This window comes from Daucus carota, chromosome 4, assembly GCF_001625215.2.
Source record: "Daucus carota subsp. sativus chromosome 4, DH1 v3.0, whole genome shotgun sequence".
Taxonomy (NCBI): domain Eukaryota; kingdom Viridiplantae; phylum Streptophyta; class Magnoliopsida; order Apiales; family Apiaceae; genus Daucus; species Daucus carota.
Genome location: NC_030384.2, coordinates 27,341,947 through 27,364,124, shown reverse-complemented (window position 1 = coordinate 27,364,124; position 22,178 = coordinate 27,341,947). Strand labels below are relative to the sequence as shown.

The following is a 22,178-nucleotide window of genomic DNA, read 5'->3' as shown; positions in this document are numbered from 1 at the left end:
ATGAGATTAATGAATGGTTATGAACCTATGATCTGGATTGTGAGCTATGAAGGATACTACTGTGATTCTGGGATTCGGCACAATGTGATCATTTAAGCTCTCGTGATTTATGTTCGAGCCCTCTAGCCCTGGGCCAAAGATTCTCTTTCATGGAAATCTGACTGATGTACTAAAACTGAAACATTCTGCTGCTGCAGAATTGAAGAGGACGCTTAAACATCTTAAAACTGAGGCAATAATATTTGATATAATGCTCCATATTGTTTTTCGTGCCTCAGAATCATCTGAAGCAAAGGGAAATATATCAAGCAAAACATAACAGAAATAAGTAAATCATCTCTTTCTAAAATAATAAGATGCCTTGGATGTGAGGAATAGATATCAGACAGAAATTTACCCGATTATCTGAGTAGCTAAGGATTATGAGCTCGAAAACTAAGACTAGCAATTCAAGCCTTCGAAGGATTAAGCACATGTCCAATGAACTGCACAGTTACGGTTTGTTTTCTTTAATGACGTACAAAAATGGGTGTTCTGCAACAAAGTTAATCCTGATCTTCTGTTTTTCCGCATACCAACTACTTGAAGTAGCTATGAGTTCAGTAATGTTTTTCAATTAAAGATTTATGGAACATCCTGGAGACGCAGAGAGGATGATCATACACCATCTTCCTGAGGCCAAAGCCATCAGATCAAAGGGCAAGACCAGACCTAGACTCTGTAATGCTTGTGATACTTCAATTTCATACTCAAATTTAAATTTTGGAATCTTAAATTCTCCAAGATTCACCCTCTTATATGGAACATGTCTGTCAAGGAAACCACCTATGTACATGCAACACGCAGGAGTTCCTTCCAAAATTTGGTTGGAACCATGTTTATAAGGAAGCTTCAGCACTTTAAAACCATCAAACACGCTGATAAATTATTTTGCCGTGCTGCTCATGAAGGGTACTTGAATTGAGCTAGAATGGAGGAGGTGAAAGTCATATTTTTTTTCTTTCAGATGCAAAGAACAGGAAACTCCATTCTCCTGCACAAACAATGCAGCAGCATTCTATCTGTGAGGGCAAAACGACACAAAGGTCCGAAAAAGGTGAAATCAAACGGAGAACCTAGACCATGTGGAAGTGGAAGTGGGTTGTGGTAGAACATGTGCTTATCTATCACAAATTCACAGTATATTACAAAAATGCATGCTCAAAAATCAAGCAGATTATGATAATCTCATACTTCCGAGCTGTTAATCTGCAATTTCAATTATGAAAAACTGTATCCTAGCTGATACAAGATAGAATTTCTTCATTTCACTCTAATAGTAATTTTCTACAGCATGCAACTTAAGTGGTCTTAAACCTTTTTTTTTCTGCAGCATATGGTTTAGACCTTAATGACCTTGTGCTTGTAAAATAGGTTTCATCCTCTATTGCAACTTCTTTATCCCAACATATTATTTAATTCAGTTCAACTCATAAATTATATGAACAAAAATAGTTCCACAACTAATTCGAATAGTAACTTCAACAAGCTAACTAAAATCAACAAATCAAGGTTTTTTTTATTTTACAAGTATAGAAAATAAAAATGGACTAGACTCATAGTCAACTAGACACTTTACCTAGACCCCGACCACTTCCATTTAGTTCACACATAAGTTACACCTAGCATGTGGACTGAGGGCCAACAGCAAGACAACGATCTATAGGTACATGCCATAATCAGCCTACTTTACGATACGAGACTTGCAATTTTCAAGAGCTAACAAAATGTGCACCAGGGAAATTCTGTGGGGTTCTTTGAGACATTCAAGTGAAGTGCTTCTTCCAATTTTTTGTGCTACTGTCTGTGTTGCTTCACTAATCCATGATTTATGTTATTTGAATGTTAGGATCAGGCTGAGAGTAAACTGGGTGAAGCAATACTAGATATGAAGTACCGTTTTGGAGAACGATATGATCATCTCACTTGGCAAATCTATAGCAGCACTCCAGCAATTTGTCAACATCTTGATCATCTCACTTGGCAAATCTATAGCAGCACTCCAGCAATTTGTCAACATCTTTATCATCATAATCTTTTTCTGTGATACCGTTTCCGTTGCCATGATCCTTCAACGTTCTCCATCGGCTTATAAGATTACAGATTCTTCTTAGCTGTAACACATGTAAAGGAAAGACATGTGCAATAATAGTAAACGTTGTTCAAAATAATTATAACCAAGACTTTGAAGTGTTAAACTTGGCCTGCCACATGGACACATGTGCAGTATAAATCTTTAATCTTTTATAATAATAAGGATACTGCGGTAGTTCTGGGATTTAGTACAGCGTGATTAGTCAAGCTCTCGTGATTTATGTTCGAGTCCTCAAGCTCATGGTCAAAGAGTTCCTCTTTGATGAGATCTGAATTAATTACTAAAACTGAAACATGCTGCTGCAGAATTGATGGGGTCACTTCAACATCTTGAAACTGCAGCAATACTGATATAATGCTCCATATTGCTTTTCGTGCCTCAGCATCATCCGAAGCAAAGGAAAATAAATCAAGCAAACACCCTAAGAACAGCAAATCTGTATGTGGAGATGGTGATTAATGATTAGTGCAATGTCGTATATCAATCTCATTATTTTCAAGTTATGAAGGCATAAACTTACCCTGTGATATCTCCATGACTAAGCCCACTGCATCAGTAAGCATATTGGCCATCAAAATAGCAGCAGTAACACAACAATTAGCAACCTGCAACATAATATATATATTTCACACTGTCTGAGCCCTGAGGCTGAAAAGATAAAATTACAACATAAATACTGAGCATCAAAGGCACAGAAGACAGAATTATAATATTAGCACATTAGCAAGGTCTTGCCCATAAAGCTAAAGATTTAAAAATTTCAGCAACAAGTTGCATGGTATCGTGAACTCTGCAGTGTGTGTGTTCTCAAAGTAAGAACAGGCATCATCCCAAGAAAGAGATAATCAATCCGTAAAAAATCATACCAAAAGAACCTAAAAATTCAAAATCAAAAGTACCAGACAGTGGTTTTTGAAGGTTGAATATGAAACTGACAAACTAACTGAGCATAAAAAACAGTCAAACTTAACGAAAATCACAATATCAATGTTTTTCTTAGAGTAAAAGAGAATTATTAACTAATAAACAGATATAAACATTTAACAATCCTTACATATTATCATAGATATAAGTTTTTTAATATATTTAATATTCAAATGAAATATTTATAACTAAATAACTTATAACGAATTACTTTATTGTTGATTTATTAAGTAAATAATAATAATAATAATAATAATAATAATAATAATAATAATAATAATAATTTGATTCAATAAAGACATTTTACAAATTCTTTGGGTTCATTTTATATTTAACTTTTCTAATAGTAGAATCTTTTAATAATTAATCTATTATAAATTCTCCATATTAAATGGAATTATCATTTGGATATAGATATTATTTTATAATATATCAGAAAAACAAATATAATTATCATGTATCATACTTGATTCATATTAAACTCTTGTCTTATGAGCTATTACTTGCTAAACTGCTAATCAGATTGATTGTGTTCATCTGGATTCTAGAAATAAAGATTAAAAAAGGCTTATACACTAAAAAGCTAAAAAAGTAAATGCTTACACATAGCTCAAAAGGCTGTTATTACCATTTCCTTAACTATTATACAATATTTTTAACAAAAAATGCGAAAACCACACTGTCATTTCAAAGATAGTTAAATTAATCTTAAAGAAAGGCAAATTAAAAACATGTATTATAGTATGTCACTACAACACCTTGATAGTTACTGAAAACTTTCAAGCGCTGGATTTTTTAGTTAGACTTCAAACTTCATAATCTCATTTATTCTATATAAAGTTAGTTTTCAGGAATAACAAAATGAAACCTAATAAATTTTAAAAATGTTTTTGACTAAAACAGACATAGTTACGAGTTCAAGAATGCAATATATATGTAAGGAGATGCACAAAGTGCTGTACCTCGATCTTATCAGGAAGTTTGATCAAGTCAATGAGCAGACGGAATAGCTCCTTACTTGAACAAAGTTCTTGTGAATAATCATCAGCAACAGAAAGGGCTTCAGCTGTCCGTAGTAACAAGTCAATAACAGGATACCTGGAAATAATTAAAGAAATGATTTATCAAGTACCTTAACACAAGACTGACAGACTTTTTAGATATAAACAACAAAGTTCAAAGACAAACAGATCATTTCATTTACTAATATAACAATAAAATGGTCAGATCCAGTATTGCAATATTTACCATTTGTGTGTATATTAGTTCTATGAAATTTTTTTTCCAAACATAGTTTATTCATAGAAGATGAAACACATGTAAGATGAAATATAATGTTCTGAATGTTAAATCACCAAAAACGTCAAAATTAAATAAATAGAAATATAAGATCAACGCTAGACCTATGTGCAGACTCAGCTTCATGTACCATGACAAAATTTCAGCAAAATACTTTCATATCCTATAAGGTGTCCATATATTATCAAATATCAGTCCTCATGTGGTTCACATGGTGATGATCTCTTAACTAATACATATGTAGTGCATGATCATCACAAATTTCAAGTAGGTAATTAGGAACTCAAATCAGTAGTAGGCTGACCAAAACTAGAAGGCCAAATCACTTTACAGGTTTATTCATTATTTTAAAAGCCTTGAACAACAATCTTGCTGCGAAAAGCTAAGCAAAAAGAAAAAAGAGGACAACATTACTCATCAACAAAAACATGAAGGAAAATAAGAATCCATGACTGATAACTGACATTAAGTTGATCATGCATACATAAGTATTTTGTAGACTTCTATGAATGGTGAAAGGGCCCTAAGTTGGTGACAAACAAATTAGTTGTTGACCAGCCATCCATGTGTGATCCAAGATGGTTGACCATATACCATGGCACCAAGCCAGAAAGAGGAATAAGGGGATTATTTTCTTCGTACAAAAGAACCGCGTCTTCAACAGGTTAGACAACAATATGGCCCAAAATTATAAAAGCTTGTTAAATAATAGTTTTGCCCCTTACAATGTCAATAACTTGATATGATATATTATGGTGGACAAGATGACACTATTATACAGACATACCAAAAACCTTTTTGGATAAGAAAAGAGCATGACAAGAAGAAATACCTTTCAGGTACCCGTTCTCCCATTAATTTGCTCATTTCAAAAGCCAACAAATTCATAAGAATTCTGGGAAGACCCAAATTCATTAATCCAGGTAGCAGAAGAGATTGAACTTCCGTCTGACATTCTAATACAGATAACAATAAACCTACACTCTACAAAGATAAAGTACATTACAAACGTTGATAGTGAAATTGTAGGTTATAAGTTGTTTTACTAAATATAACTACTACCAGTTCTGCTATAACATATTGTAACACAATGCAAATAACCTTTACTCATATAAGCATTGCCTAAGTAACACTTATCAGTGACTCCTCTTTGATGTTGGGAAGATGCTGGTTATGCTGTAGTAGGTGAAGCAGCCTGAATTTGAAGGAAATTTACAGAAGGGGTAGAGTATCATTTATTCTGGTATTACGAGTGACGTGTCGTGAACTCATGATGGCGTTGGTCAAAAAAGATCTACAAGTTTTCCAGGATGCAAGAGGCTAGAAATGCATGTTGAATTAATTTTGAGAGACTTGTTAATTTTTGACAAAATGAGGGATATCCTGGCTGTTCTTTATTTAGATCAACTTTTTTTAAGCCTTTGATTTCTTGAATCTTGACTAAAAGAGACCTATGAATGAAGGAACCCTGGTTACAAATAAGATAGTTATGCTTACGCTTCTTTATTATATCCCCTTTATTCTATTGGGATACAAACAAAAAAAAAATGAATTCAGAATATCATTCCCTCCAAAAGAAGCAATATCAAATACTTATAAGATCTTAAAACAGACTGTCTGTTATTTCAAGATGCTAAGCGATATAAATTGCGCAACAAAGGTCATGGCAGCATGGAGTGAAAAATATAGAGATGTGATAACTAATAGCAAACAACTAAACAACTGACTGATATAAACAATAGCCCAAAACATATTTTAGACAGGGAACGTGAATTAAGTACTAGTGAAGCAAACAATGAGAGGAGTGCAAATGAAGAAGGCTGTTAACAAGTGAGCGCAATTTAGTAGAGCAACCAGAGTACTATTACCTAATTATGCACTTGTTTATTCAGGAAATCTACCTTTTCTATAAGCTGTGGATTCAAGGAGTTTTCTGCAATCCATAAAATGCGGGATATAACATTTTCAGGTTGTATTGCCTCAGCCCATGGAAGACCTTCAATACCTTGTAAACACAAAGTCAGTAACCTGCACAATTTAGAAGAAAATTAAGAAATATTAATATTACTGAACTGCATGTCTTACACATATACGTCAAGTAGGTTAAAAAATATCTTGTCATCAAGCACAAGTTTTCAGCACATATTTATCCCACAATTCAGGTACAACACTGATATAAATATAAGAAAAACAAAAATCAAAACAGTGTAAGACAACTTTTTTATTGATAATAGACAGGCTTAAAAAATAGTTGACACAAAAGGGTAGGCTACATTTCTCATAAAGTTCAGACCATGGATTGTGCACTTTTGTGCTAATTAAACACTATAACTAGATTATTGATGTCTTAATCTATTCAAAGATTTATACAATATATATGCAAAAAGAAAAAATGAAAGAAAGATCTGCATAAAGCTGTAAAACCAATTGGCATATGAGTTCACTGAATGACCTTTATTGCTGAAAAGGAAAGCATTGAAACTGAAAGAAGATTTGAGGAACGAAAGTGAAGAAACATGCCAAGTAAAATGGTATATACATTACAGGCATAGCACATAGAAGGAGTAGAACTATAAGTTCCTATAGCTTTAAAGTTAGACTTCATCTGAGATGAAAAAACATAATGCATAGTTTAACTTTTAGGGTGAAAATAAAGTGATATTATAAAAGTAAAAATATCAAAAAAAAAATAATAATCACCTGCAAGCTTCAGATAGGCATGGGATGTCATCTAAAAACAACTTATCAACAATTATTTCTATCAATCCCTCTGTCTTGGATATATTATTCTGCAGAATTTCATGGCAAGCAAGGTTTCCAATAATCCCAAGGCTTATCTCCTGATATTTTGAAAAACAGAAACTATGAAAAAATTACAAAAATAGTAAAATAAAATAAGTACATAAGGTTTATATTCCTTGTCAGGAAGTAAACAGAAAGCAAATAGTAAGTACACCCCACCATGAACAAGACTTTATCAAAATTAATTATCGAATAACTGTAATTACAATAAACTTACAGTAACACGTGCAGATTGGGAAACCAATAGGTTGGCCAGAAGAACTTCAAGAATTAGGTTCTGGACCTGAAGAGAAAACAAGAGAAAGCAGTCTAATATTAGATATTATATAACTTAAAGAAGAAAGTAATTGATATGTAAGAGATTCCTATAATATACACATCACTGACGCTGTAAAAGATGTCCCAATCATAACAGATGGTTTACCAAATGACTCAATACATCAAAGATGCTTGCTGGAGAGGTATGATTGTATGCCCATGGTACTAGTGTACCCATGTCTATGAGATAAACTGGATCTACCTAGGAATTAATCTTATAAATTGCTAACCTATGCAAAGAATCGGAAAATCTGTCACACATAGACTAAATACCTTTATCCAACTCAAAATTTGTGTAGCCCATTTTATTGGTATGGAAAATACCCATGATTTGTGTAGCCCATTTTGTTGGTATGGAAAATCTTAAAATTTGTGTAGCCCATTTTATTGGTATGGAAAATACCCATGATTGGGGGTCTGAAATAATATCTAAAATAGCATAAGTATCTATGCATAAATTTTTCAGCATTTTCTTAGAACATTATTTATTTTAACTATTTTTACCGATCAAGTATGAAATTTTATAAACATAAGCTTTAGAAATCTTAAAATATTGCAGACTACTAACTGAGGAAAATGAAACCAAAACTATACACTAGATGATTCTAGTTGAGTGTTTGTCAGATTGTCAGGTCCATTTGTCTAGCCTTACAGGTAATTTACAAGTTAATAATTACTTAAATGTAATGTTTCAGTATATTCGTGATAAATGTAGAATAAGCTTATAAGTTGAATGATGAGAAGTACTTATAACACTTAATTTGATTTCGCAATTTCACTTTATAATAATGAATATTATCCATCCATTCCAAATGTAATATCTAATATCTTTTCGTGATTTTTCAATCTATTATATGTACCGTATTACCAACTAAACTATTCAAACAAACCTATCTATGAAATATTCAACAATTCCTCATAAGATTCATTTGTCATAATCTATAAAATAACGAAGATTACAATTTTTATAGGATGAGGACCCTATATAACTCAATTAGAAAGCAGCTTTATCAAAATACCTATATGCAGAGCATTTGGCCAAAATGCTAACGCAACACACAGCGTATCAGAGATATACGCTTCAGAAACTCACGTGGCAAAAAGACACGCTGCTGCAACTTTAGAATATAAACGTATCCGCTTCTGACAGTAAGGTGTGTCACAAACATGAAACATGTTCTACAGGAAGGCAAATCCAGTGAGCCTTTGTTCCCAAAATAAGAAGTGCACGGTATATAAAAGTTAACTATGCGTGCATGCTACATTGACCTAGTAGGTACTTAATCTTGGCCAGAGATTGTGCTGTTGTGATTTTGTGACAATTGTAAGGGTAGAGGTATAGATGAATTGGGAATATAGTCGAGAGTATGAATCTGGGAAGTGTATTGTCAAAAGAGAGCACATAGATGTTACCACTGAGTTTTTCGAAGCACTGAAGGCACGGTCTTTGAGGCCTACGACACAGTTTTTGAGGCATACTTTCTCTGTGTTTTTATTATGCTTTTCTGTATCACGTTAATTAAGTAGGTAAATGGAGCCTGAATTTTAAAGGCAGGTGTTTTGGGGCATGGTATTTTAAAAGTCGGCATTTTAGTCATTATTTCTTCTGCTAATAGAGATCATATAGTATTGGAGAACAATCCTATACCAATTATGACAATTATCTAGATGCCTAATAGCTAACTACTACCATATATCAGATGCCTAATAAATAACTATTACGGCACACACATATAGGGCTCGGATCAAATGAAAACCATATTATAATCGGAACTGGTAAGAACCACTAAGATCTGATGCACTAAATAACTAGGGTTTGACACATTTATATGCTAGAATATTCCTAAGTGGTTAATACAATTACTTAGTTACAGATACATGTATATCTACAGAATATATGAAAACTAACGATTTCAGTTATTTCCAACTCAGTGTCAGGATGCTGATGCTATATAAGGAAGACTTCTTAGCAAATAACTCGAGCTACTTCGGCACTTTCATTTGATCTGTCTATTTAGAAACCAGAAATTCACTAAGACTGCAAATAATACAGACAAAGTAAATCTTGTATTATAGGCATGTGTCTAAGAAATCATGTGCAACGTTACAGTACAAACATTCAATGTCAGTTTGTTAAACATTTTTTAAGCATTAGGGCAATATAATATGTTAAAACTATCAATAGATTTGTTTCCTTATGACTGCACAAAACGCTTGATAGCAATGTGTGTTTATCATGCTTGTGAAGGTAAAATCTAATATTTGCCTAGGCACCTATGTAGTTAAAAAAACAACAGATCACATTGCATATTGACACTTGGGAGATGGCACTGTTGACTAATTAATAGGCTCATACTTGAGCAATGAGCACTTATTCACCTTTCCGTACCCCCTTTGACAACTAGGACTTACTACACCTACTGATAGTTGGAAATTGATAATGTGAAAATGTAAAGCAATAAACAACAATAAGCCTAAACGAATTACCATAAGTTCAGCATGTGTTCTATTCGCAGCAAGGTCCCACAAAATACATCCATACTCTTCCCAAGCTTTTTCGCCCACTAATGCAACCTCATGTTTATCTTGCTCGGACAACCTCTCATCACTTGCACCTGGACCACCTGCCTCACCAAATGCATTTACTGTTTCCATGGATTCATGTTCATCATTACACACGTCCTGCACTTCATTTTCCTGCCTCAACGATCCACCTTCTTCCATACATTCCCCTTCCGCCTCTAACACCACCGTATCACACGTCTTATCCCCATTTTCACAAGTAACAACACTACTAGTAGTTCTGGGAGGTAAAAGTTTCCGTATCAAGGATATCACATAACTAGGATCAACCGTTGTCAAGACGTCAAATAGCTGCACAAAAACAAAAAAACCAACATATATCACTACGTATATTCTTAAAAAGAACCCCTGACATGTTCACATGTGCATAATAAGTACTGCAACGAGAGAATTTCAAAATTATACTATATATTACAACAACGACCATTGTGGAACCATTGCGAAGTGTCTTATTTAATCGTGCTTATTATCGACAGAGTATTAAATAAAAATAGCAATTTATGTAACAAATAGGCTTCAAATTTAAGTAGTCCTTGTGAATTCTAGTGCAATAAACCCTAACAATTTATCGAGCACATGAACTGCGTACTTGCATTAAGCTACTATATATGATACATACAAAAAGTTGTATGTATATGTTGGGTGAAATACCTCGTCGGGAGGTGCATTAGGATGATGAGAAGGTGGAAGAGAATTTTGCGAGTCGGGCTGTTGTTCTGCCTCGTTCTCGGCGTCTGATTGCGACGGAATCGACATGGGGACAGTTGTTGATTTGGGTGAAACGGTGTCCTACTTTCTAAAAACAACCTATTTCTAGTCAAAAATATATAAATTTTATTTTTTTTATCAAATAACGAATCATATCCTGTCCTATCCTATAATACCTGAGTCTAACCAGATATGCAGTTAACCAATCAGAGTTTTAGGCACAATCAGAAGTGATTTCTAAATTTTAGACCAATCATATTCATTCTCCAACTTTCTTTTTACCACTATATGCACTTAACCAATCAGAAAATAGGAATATGCAGTTAACCAATCAGAAAAGAAGAATTATTTTAGGACCAATCAGAGGTCATTCCTAATTTTTAGACGAATCATATTAATTCTTCAACCTTCCTTTTACCACTATATGCGGTTAACCAATCAAAAAATAGAAATTATTTTAGGATTAATCAGAAGTCATTCCTAAATTTTAAACCAATTATAATCCTTCTTCAACTTTCTTTCAATCACCTTATGCAGTTAACCAATCAGAAAAAAAGAATTATTTTAGCACTAATAATATTCATCGTTCAACTTTTCTTCTATTAAATTTTATCCAAAATATTAACCACATATAAGTTAATCATGAGTTAATCAATATAATTTTTTATTACTAAGACAAAATTTTCATTATGTCAGTGATTAAAATAGATATAAAAATAAAATATATTTATCTTTTTAAATTCATAAAATCTTATTTACTTTTGTTACAAATTTATACTTTTAAGGCATGCTCCATTGAATTTAATAATTTATATTACTTCGTAAATAAGTTAAGTGCATACAAATTTTCTAAACTATGGCAACGAAGACTAATCATGCAGATATAAATGAATTTTTGCGTACAAATTAATTAAATTATATATTATAATAATAATAATTAATATCAGGGGATGCATCCACCCGACCCGATCCCTCCCTATTTATTAACTGTCAGTCTGCCTCCCCAATCCTCATATATACTATAGACTAAATTCATACATAAATATTACATAATTGTTGACCATAATATAATTTTATATGTACATTTTTTATTCTCTTATTAGTTTTCAATATCTCATATTGTAAAAACAAATTAGTTTAGATCAACATCGGTGCGAATTCAGGATTCGGTATGAAATTGAGATAATTCAGATTTTGGATCCGAAACCGGGAGCAGGGATTGCATTCGCATTCCATGATCTCTAAACGATAGTCGGTCCTTATATAATATTTGATTGAAAAGAAAATATGATTATTTCATTTCATATAATATGAGGGTGTTGAGCAAAGTATTTAAAAAATAATATTATTTTCTTAAAAAATTTATACTTATATTATGTAATAAAATTATATAAATGATAAAACAATATGTACTTGAATTTGTAAATATACAAACTTATTTTTATTTTATAAAAATAACCATTCGGTGCGCAGTACATGTGAAATGCTAGTCTATACTATAATAAGCGTGTAATTTGTAGTCAACTTTCAACTACAAGTCTACCGCACATACCGCACGTAGAGGTCTATTACTACTCTTATTGAACAGTTTCAAATATTAAAAACACTCATAATAATGTATTATCATATAGTATTTTATAAAAAAATTATAATGATGTTAAAAATAAAATTATAATTTTATATATACAATTCGTTGATCAATATAATTTAATTAAAATTCAATTCATTAATATTAAAATACTAATAAAATGATTTTAAAATTTTAATTATAAATGATAAATTACGAACTATATTATCGCTCGTGCTTCGCACAAGTTAAAGGCTAGTATCAAATTAATATTTAATACTTATATTCAAAAAATTATAAAATAATATTTTTTTAAAAGAAATAAGACGGAGGACGGGGACGATTAAAAAAATTATGAAAAGCGCATTAAGCGGGCGATTAAGCGCCCGCTTAAGCGGAAGCGGGATAAAAACGATCTGATTAGAGCTGAATCGGGTTTTTAAACGTTTTGAGAGATTAAACGGGTCAAAAGCGGGTCAAAATCCACTTAATCGGGGTTTGACCGATTAAGCGGCTAAAGTGAACAGATGAATGTCTTGTAAGAGAGCGAGGAAAGTGCGTTTGAGTACGAAGGAGTCGATGTTGAAGCTAGAGATGAGATAAGCAGGACGGGGACGGCGGAGGGGAGACAGAAAGGGGCTGAAATTTGGATTAGATAAAGACGGAGGAAGAAGAGACAGATGGGGTGGAGAGAGAGAGAATGAGAGGGAGGGGAGGAGGAGGAGAGATGAGAGAACAGGTGATTGAAGGATATTTGTTTTTTCGAGACTCAACTTTGAGTTACAGCTCAGATGGGTGGAAGAGTGTGAATTGATATTATTTATTGCGAAGGATGTGTAGTGTTAACATATGCTGTAAGTTCTATCATAGCATATAAATGTATCTTTTAATATTAAATCAATATATTATATAAATATAAATATAAATATATTTATTTATTATTTATTTATAATCCGATTAATGGTCCGCTTTAAAACCCGCTTAAGCGCCCGCTTTAACGCTTAAGCGCTAGAAGGTAGTCTCGCCGCTTATGTCCGATTTGCGCTTTTCGCAACACTGATTAAAAGTTAAAAAAGCTGATAAAAGTTAAAAGAATTGGTTAAATTCGAAATTAGTTATAAAACTTAGCATTGGAGTAAGTTTTATTTTAATACTAAAAAATATTTTTTGATATTATATTATAGCAATAGCAATAGATAGATAATAAATAATATTGGACTTGCTCATAAATACAACATAAAATTAGTTTTTGAAATGATATTTTGGGACCAATTTTTTTACAAATGCCGATAATTTATTTTTTTATGTTAAATAGCAGTGTTGTAAAAAGTGGGAATCGAACTTAGTCGGTAAAGGCACCGTCTAGCGATTAATCGGATAATCGGGGATTAATCGGAGTGATTAATCGGATCATTAATCGGAATCAATTTAATATTATTTTTAAACTATATAAATATAAATATAAATATAAACCTAAATATATTTACAATAGATTTATAATCATATAATTTTATAAATTAAAAAATTAATGGTTTTATCCACAAAATATCCATTTTCTAAATATTTAGGTCAATTCATCCCATATGACCATAGTATAATGCGTCTTAAAATTAATTTTTAAATTTTAAATATTTTTACTATGACTTTTAAAATTTTAAATTTACCGATTTTTTTACCAATTTTTGTCGATTATACCGCCTTTTGACCGATTAATCCCGTCTTTGACCAATTTTTCAGGAAAAACGCTTTTTTCACCCATTAACGTTTAATCGAGATGATGGCTGATCAGCAATTAATCGCCGATTAATCCCGACTTTTAGAACACTGTTAAATAGGGATATTTGGGCAACACCGTGCACAACTGTTGCAAAACGGAACATCAACATTTGAATTATCGAGCTGGATGAATAAGAACCAGAATAATCCTCTCTCAACCACCACCACAAGTTGCTCACATTCTCGCAACTGCAACTACACACACCTATACACACAAAATCTGATCATATACTTACACAGCTTTCATCTTACATATCGGAAACAACACTGTGAAGCAAGCTGTATACAATGTACGCAACTTCGTTCTCTCCGCACATTCTTCACTCACCGGTAAAATTACACTCCGAGTCATCAGTCACCGGCTACTCCCGGTTGAAATCGCCGGCGTGTCCGATCTCCTGGAGATATGATTATGTGTGCTCGGTGACGGCGAAAGTCTCGCGTGGAGTGAAGTGTTTGATTAAATCTACGGAGGAGAGTGTGAATGATGGTGGTGATGGAGTTGATCAGGAGGAGGTTGCGAAAAGTTCGGTGAGGATTGTTAGTTCTTCTGGCGATTCTCCTACTCTCGGGATTCGCGAACCGATTTATGAGGTTATCCGATCGTTTTATGATTTGCACTTACTCTATCTTTCTCGGATATTTGTCGTTTTAACTTTTTGCATGTTGCCTTGATTTTTCGCACGGACGGTAACTATTAAAGTGCATAGCTAGTTACTTTTAAAGCATAATAAGAGCGGATGATATAGTTTAAAATTATGTTGTGGGAACGTGGAGTCATATGCACACATACAAGTAGAAGGTAACTTGTAGTGATTGAGATATAAATACGGAGGAATAAGGAATCCTGGAAGAGTGGAGGCGAGTTAATATAAAATCAATGAACATAGAGTAGGAGTAAGACACTAGTGTTTCAAAGTAATGGTTGCAGGTTTAGAATGATATTAAAAGATGACGAGGGAAATCCGAGAACACGGACCGAGGAATTGTGCCTTGAGACACTAGTTTTTACCTCTAGCCGAAGTTTAGGTTGCAAGTAAGATGAAGTAGAGTCTGCTGAAGAATGTACCTACTATGTAGCATGCGGAGTTAACATTAGACTGTGAGAGTGGTTTTATTTTAGCATGTTTTTTTACTACGTACAATACTGAAGTGATCATAGATAACAGATTTTTGGGTTGAGAGTCTTGAGCAATGAGAGACGGCCCAAAGCCATGCTATTAAATAAATTTTGAAAAACTCAAGCTTAAGATAACAACTAGTAATGACATTATGACACTTCTAAAGAATACGAGTTCTACTACGTCAAGAATTACTTTGCAGTGGTTGAAATAGATAAACTGTTTTGAGTTGAGTTGCTGCCTGACTTATATGATTCGAAATGTGTTTGGTTGAAAATTTTGTTGGTCCAAATATGCACATTAATTCCAACTTTGGTATCATTTTGTATGCTTTGGGCCTGCCTGAAACAGATTTTGTTTTGGGCACCTGGCCACGTGCAAAAGGTCTTATACTAATGGATATTCTTAATCTTTCAATGTGAGACTTAAATTGACACCGCGATAAAATGAGCACACTACTAGGATTGTAAGACAAGTAAAACTAAAATGATAGCTGAAATGCAATCCTTTGTAAATGTAGTAAATAATTTAATAAATATATATTTCAAAAGTGTTATCTGAGATGGAGTAGACTCCTACGATATAATTTAGGAAGTCTATTCTGAAGAATATAATTGATTCTTCTACTGTTTAAGTGATATAACTAGGATCTCTACGTAGCTAGCAGTTTGACTTTGGTTTCACACTGAGTTTTTTTGAATCACAATTTCATGTGTACCGATTTTCTTTTGAAGGTGGTGGAAGTTCAATCAGACGGAATAGTATCTACAAGGAAAATTAATAGGCGACATCTATTAAAGTCAAGTGGTGAGTGTAGTTTCTGTGTAGCATTTATAAGTTATCTGAATTTGAGATTTTTGAATCATATGTATATGTATTATGTACTTCAATTGATTTCAATGTATAATTAATTCAAAATTTTATCATTGTTTAATACACAATATAAATACATTCGTGATCTTCCTCTAGTTCATTTGTGGAGTCAACTAGAAGAACCTACAAAAGATTTATAATGATATAGCTTTCAGTAATTCTTTTTACAGTAAACTTCTTAAAACAGGTCTTCGCCCTCGTGACGTCCGAAGTGTTGACCCATCATTGTGGTTGACAAATTCGATGCCTTCTTTGCTGGTATGCATCAAGTTCAAGCTACTACATGTTTATGCTTGTATTGTAATTTTGTTCCTGATTTTTTGGTGAAGAGTTTATCTGCCTTCAGATTATACTTATTTTCCTATGGTACCCACATATATATTTGTGGTTGCAACACTAACATGGCTTTAGTGTCCCTTATCATTTTCTCGTTTTGGCATATTTTGCTAGAGTTATGCTGAGCAATGACACTGTATCTGCTATAGTTTTCATATTTGAAAACCTTTATGGAACAAAATAATTCTGTGTGCCCAGGCAACAATTACTATAATGGCACAACTTCCCACCATAATGCCAGTTTTGAAGAACCTCAAAGTTTGTTCAGTTTTATGATTACAATTTGATTTTTGGGGGGCTCCTTTCAAGGGGCATGCAGATTCTCAACAATATCGGTGGAATAACTCTTTTTTTTGGGCTAACAATTGATGTTTGTTTTGTCTAACAGGTTCGTGAGCATGCAATACTGTTGAATTTGGGAACACTCCGTGCTATAGCCATGCAAGAACGTGTCCTCATATTTAACTATAATCGGTATCATTCTTTACTTGAACACAATTTTCGTACACCAACTGTATCTTTTGTGCTGCTCTGTTGGCCTCAATTTGGTGCTGCCGATTTGAGTTCCTTACATCTTAACAACACATAGGATTATTGAGTTGCTTACAGTCCAAAACCTTCCGTTTGTCGGACGCCTTAATCAAATGTTTGTTTTTGAAATAAAGTCAAAAGGATATTAGTTTTAGTTAGCTTATTTCACCTTAATCGAAACAAGGGAAAAAAGACTTTATATTAGAAAGAAATTGCTAGAGATGACACATAATTAACAAAATTGAATTCGCAGATGAGCTGGTCTACGAATTTTACTTGTGTGATTTTGCAGTAAAGGTGGTAAAGCATTTATTGATGCACTTCTGCCTCGATTGAATCCAAAGAATATGATTGGAGGGCATTCATTGCCATTTGAGCTTGAGGTTTGTTCAATAGTGTGGATTTCATTGTTTTGTACATGCCCACCACTTGCTGCTATTTGCCCAGTAAAGCAATTCTTTTTCTGCATCTAAGATTGTCTGTTGTGTGCGCATAATGTCATGCTACAAATGGCTCCGCCCAACTTAACCTAGAAATTTGAGCTACTGTTGCAAGAATATAAGTAATACAAGAATGAAAGTTTTCCCTTACTGTTGCACTCTTGATCACAATCACCTAACATTGATGCCTTGTGTATATGTCGCACCACTCTGCAGTTTTTGCATACACTAGAAACCCTGCAAATATCTATACTAATAGGCACCACAATCGTTCCAATCCCAATCTACTTTGAAATTTTGTATATGATAATTACCATAATCAATATTTTTACCAAATTAGGACTTGTCTTATCTACTAACAATAACCCCAGTGCACTGTTTAGCGGATTTGTTGTAGTTTAGAGTTGAAGGTGGTCTCAAACACATATACAAATGAGTTTAATTAATATTTTCTTCCACTTTACTGTGCAGAGGTATGTAGTTCCTTCTATGTATAGTCTTGTTTATTTTCTAATTAATTGAGGTCGTTTGTCAGAAGTGTAGGTGACCCGCTATTAAGAATTCAAAACTAGTGCCAGCTGTTAGCGTTGATCTTATTCCTATTTTTATGTATATATTTCTCAATATAACTTTATTTTCATGCTAATTTCTCAGATGCCTTCACTTATTATCACTACTTACAGTTTATGAGCAATTTTAGTTATGAAATTTTCAGGTAGTTGAAGCAGCTTTGAACTCAAGGATACAACGTTTAGAGCAGAGACTAATGGATTTAGAACCACGTGTGAGTATGGAAACATAGTGAGTATATAGACATACACTTGATTTGTTTTATTATATTCATACCTTTCTGTAATCTTATGGAATCAAGTCTGATATCTCATAGAGTTAGAACTATCTCTGTAAACTAACAACAAGACTGTAGTGATCTTAAACCATCTGTGGTTCTATTTGTTCTCTTGACATCTATGAGGCTCATATATCAAATATGTTACTACGTCACGGCATTGCCGATATATACTTCGTATAAATATCTTGCTATTATTGTTAATTTAACATTCCAGTACCTCCCCTGGTAGGCAGCTAGATTTTGTACATGTTGGAATGAGCTACATCATATATGAGGCGAACCATTGTGTCAGATAACCACACATATAGTGTGCTAACTGCTAATAAGGTCTTGTTATAAACTTAAGATAATTCATGCATTTTCAGAATATCACATGTACAATTAACAAAATTGCAACTTGCAGAATGTTATGTGGTTTATAGTAGCACACTCATGCCTTTGTTGGTAAAGCAAATTTTCTTTCTTGTGTTTTCTCCAGGTTGAAGCCTTGCTTGAGGTGTTACCTACCCGATTAACAGCTAGTGTATTGGAGGAACTCCGTATTAGCAAACAGAAATTGGTACTATAATTTGCTTCCATTTATATGTCTACTGAGTTATCAGGGCAACACTAGTAAGAAACAGTCTCTTTTGGTTTATGCGTTGAAAGGTTGAGTTGGCTTCGAAAGCAGGCGCTCTTAAACAAATGCTTCTTGATATACTTGAGGACCCTCATGAAATACGTCAAATCTCCATTATGGGAAGAAATTGCACACTCAAGAAAGATAACTATGACATGGAATGTTCAGTTCCACTAGAAAAGCAAAATGCTGAGGGTATGTCATGTGCATGCTAGTTTTCCCGGTTCATGGTCATTCTATTTTCCACTGCAATACTACTACTAAAAATTTGTTTTGTAATTCGCAGAAGAAGAAGAGGAAATTGAAATGCTTTTCGAGAACTACCTGCAAAGGTTGTTAGTTTCTCCAGTTTAGAATACTCATCTTCCAAATTGCAGAGACACAAGATTTTACTGTGTGCTATATGTAGTCGCCTATTAACTTCCAAGTTGTTGAATGTTATTTCCCATGCACTTATTGAAAAACTTGTGCCATCCTGAATTTCTTTACTGCTATATATATAATCACGCACACACACACACACACACATAAATTCTAGAGAAACTTGAGATATTATATTCTTTCTAAGTTGTGACTTAAAATTTAAAAAGGGTGTCTACATTAACAATATTTGGTAGACAATGTGTTGATACAAGTATGTCATATTTGGCTGCAGTAAATCATGCTGTTAAATTCCATCTTCCTGAGCCCCGAGCTACTACTCATGCATGTCCCACTTTTCCCCATGATAAGTTTTGGGTTATAGTTTGATCAGTTCGAGGACAATACAGGTTATTGTTGGACATATATTGCACATTATATCTTCTTGCTAAAATCAAGTTTAGTAGTGGGGAGGTCTGAACATGATATTGTAGTGGACACTTTTGATCAGGAAACTATGTCACCATAGAAAAAACCTCATTCTATCTCGCTCAAGAAATCTGGTTATCGTTGGTTGGATTTTATATCATTACCTTACAACAATGCAGATGTGAGTCATGTCATGGTCAAGCAGAAAGGCTTCTTGATTCTGCAAGAGAAATGGAAGACTCTATCGCTGTTAATTTAAGGTTAGCATAGTTAACCTCAACTTACTAGAATCATAAGATGTACTTTAAGCAAACACGGGATCTCTTCACTTGTCAGTTCGCGGAGGCTTGAGGTCAGCAGACTGGAACTGCTCCTTCAGGTTGGGACGTTTTGTGTTGGTGTTGGGGCTCTGATAGCAGGTAATTTGTGTTTTATGTAAAAAATTGTGTTATTATTCAAATTTTGCTTGGATCTATTTACTTTATTTTTAAGTAAGTATGTCAGTATGTTAGTGACTCATCTTTTGAAGTTATCCCTGCAAGGAACCACAACTATCATCATTTGTTTCCGAATTAAAGTTATACAGTATTTATGTCCATTACATGTTCAATTACAGCAAACTTTACAGCAGTCTTCAGTTACTTTAATACTTAAATCAACTCCTGGCATCCCTCCGTATCTTGCGCACAACACTCTAAAATTGTTTCTGTAAACTTCCTCACTTTCATACCTCTTCAAATGGTCGCACCACTGGAAAAATAGTATAACTAGAAGTATGGAAAAGTGAAATATGTAATTAGCAATAGAAAAGTCATATATATGTTTGACGAAAATAAAGAATGAACTCACTGCCTATGAAAGCACCAGTTATGAATTTTTGTAATGATATGCTGTGCTAACACTCCCTGTCATACAAAAATAGTTAGTAGTTAAGACTAACTAAATAATCTATCTATATTTCCTGAAGTACATGTGAGGAACTGAATATTATTTTACCCTCTCAGATATTAACATTTCAATATAATTTGTTGCAGGTATATTTGGCATGAACTTGAAATCTTATCTGGAAGAGCAAGCAGTATGTCTTCTGCCTGGCTAAAATCTAATTTTTGTAATGTGCGCGCGCACGCACACACACACACACATATAGGTTGAAAATCAAATGCTCATACCTAATTCTTTTTGTTTAATTAATTCGTACAGTATGCATTTTGGCTTACGACTGGAGGAATTATTGTTGGTGCTGTTGTGGCATTTTTTCTTATGTACACTTATCTCAAGGCACGGAAGATATTCTAAGAATCGATTGTTGTAAGTGTTATTTACATTTAATACTCCACATGGTAGTTTTTTCTTATGTATACTTATCTTAAGGCACTAAAAATATTAAGAATTGATCAGTATCTCCACCTGTTTATCACCTAGTTATGGCTTAGCTAAGATTTCAAGGCATTAAGTTAAGATATCTGGACCTTGTTATCTACTTATGGCTTCGTTAAGTTATCACCTTGGTTTTGTGTTTTACTTTTGTCTATTTGAGGCTCATTAAGGAAACTGAACACAATATTTATGCTTGAGCCCTAAAACCTAGAAATGATCTTTCTTATATTCCCAGGTTTGACAGTTATGTGCAACACTCAATGACTAGTGGTGTGGTGGACAGAACAAACACTTGACCGCGTACGCAGCAAGTAGCTTATTATGATTATGCAAGGCCAAACATGAAGTAGAGACAGGAGAGCAGGTTCTCATCTGATCGCTTCATATCATATTCTCAGCCTAGACCGACATCCGACAGGAATCGCCAAATAAATCAGAGAGCTCCTTCGGAATTGCTTTACTTACTTTTTAGAGAAAAACAGAGGAGGCTAGATTAGGAGTGTGGATTTGACTTGCAGATAGAACTAGGATCATTACTTAGGACTGATAATGAAACATTGATCTTTTGCCTCAAGTACAGCGTATTAGATTATACGCTTATATATATTACATGCAGATACCGATTTCCTGGTTGAATTGTTTGTACACTTATAATAGGCAAATTTGAACATATCTTAGATACATTGAAGAAACTAGAGAATGCGATCCATCATAATATCCATCATAATATGTGTGACTGCCCGATTGCCACATCTTCAAGTTAAATGCCTAGTAAGAAAGTACTGAAACTTTACAAGGCTGTGCTTGAATTGATCTGGTGTACCATTGTATCTGGATGTTTGATCAAATGTTTGACGGTTAATTTGCTTCAATTGATGCGCATATCTATACCACATATACTAGAGGGTCAGGAATAAGACGACCAATGGGGATTTAAAGAAATAAAGAACCATTATCACCCAAATATTCTCAAATCACTAAAATAGGAACCAGATGTTACAGCAAAGGCAGAGGGGAGTGTTCATTGAATTTTAACCCCAAACAAATAAGGAATAACAAATAATAACAGCATTTACACCATAATAAGAAAGATAGCATTACAGTGCTGCTGAACAGAATAAGAACTTT

General features: G+C 33.6%; 2 protein-coding genes across 4 annotated transcripts; one reads left to right on the top strand and one right to left on the bottom strand.

Moving 5' to 3' along the window:
* Positions 1–316: 316 nt before the first annotated feature.
* On the bottom strand, positions 317–11,428 carry LOC108219160 (uncharacterized). 3 transcript variants are annotated; one of them, XR_001806550.2, is made up of 11 exons: positions 10,712–11,424; positions 9,965–10,351; positions 7,377–7,442; positions 7,058–7,197; positions 6,259–6,385; positions 5,190–5,341; positions 4,021–4,156; positions 2,655–2,739; positions 2,302–2,570; positions 1,937–2,153; positions 317–1,033 (listed from the first exon to the last, which is right to left on the bottom strand). XR_001806550.2 is itself a non-coding variant. In XM_064091893.1 (11 exons), the coding sequence occupies exons 1-11, from the start codon at positions 10,814–10,816 to the stop codon at positions 1,962–1,964; spliced, it is 1,605 nt and encodes a 534-aa protein (XP_063947963.1). In that variant the 5' UTR covers positions 10,817–11,428; the 3' UTR covers positions 1,495–1,961. The 3 variants fall into 3 exon arrangements, 2 of the variants coding, with proteins under 2 accessions (XP_063947963.1, XP_017247944.1); XM_064091893.1 differs by lacking the exon at positions 317–1,033 and having other exon boundaries at positions 1,495–2,008; positions 2,063–2,153; positions 10,712–11,428; XM_017392455.2 differs by lacking the exon at positions 317–1,033 and having other exon boundaries at positions 1,495–2,153.
* Positions 11,429–14,247: 2,819 nt separating this feature from the next.
* Positions 14,248–21,686, top strand: LOC108219282 (magnesium transporter MRS2-11, chloroplastic). Its single transcript, XM_017392647.2, has 14 exons — positions 14,248–14,705; positions 15,967–16,039; positions 16,293–16,363; positions 16,830–16,915; positions 17,265–17,355; positions 18,128–18,196; positions 18,741–18,821; positions 18,911–19,076; positions 19,168–19,213; positions 19,850–19,930; positions 20,007–20,089; positions 20,705–20,748; positions 20,874–20,981; positions 21,286–21,686. Exons 1-13 carry the CDS (start codon positions 14,400–14,402, stop codon positions 20,967–20,969), a joined length of 1,293 nt encoding a protein of 430 aa, XP_017248136.1. The 5' UTR covers positions 14,248–14,399; the 3' UTR covers positions 20,970–20,981; positions 21,286–21,686.
* Positions 21,687–22,178: the final 492 nt, after the last annotated feature.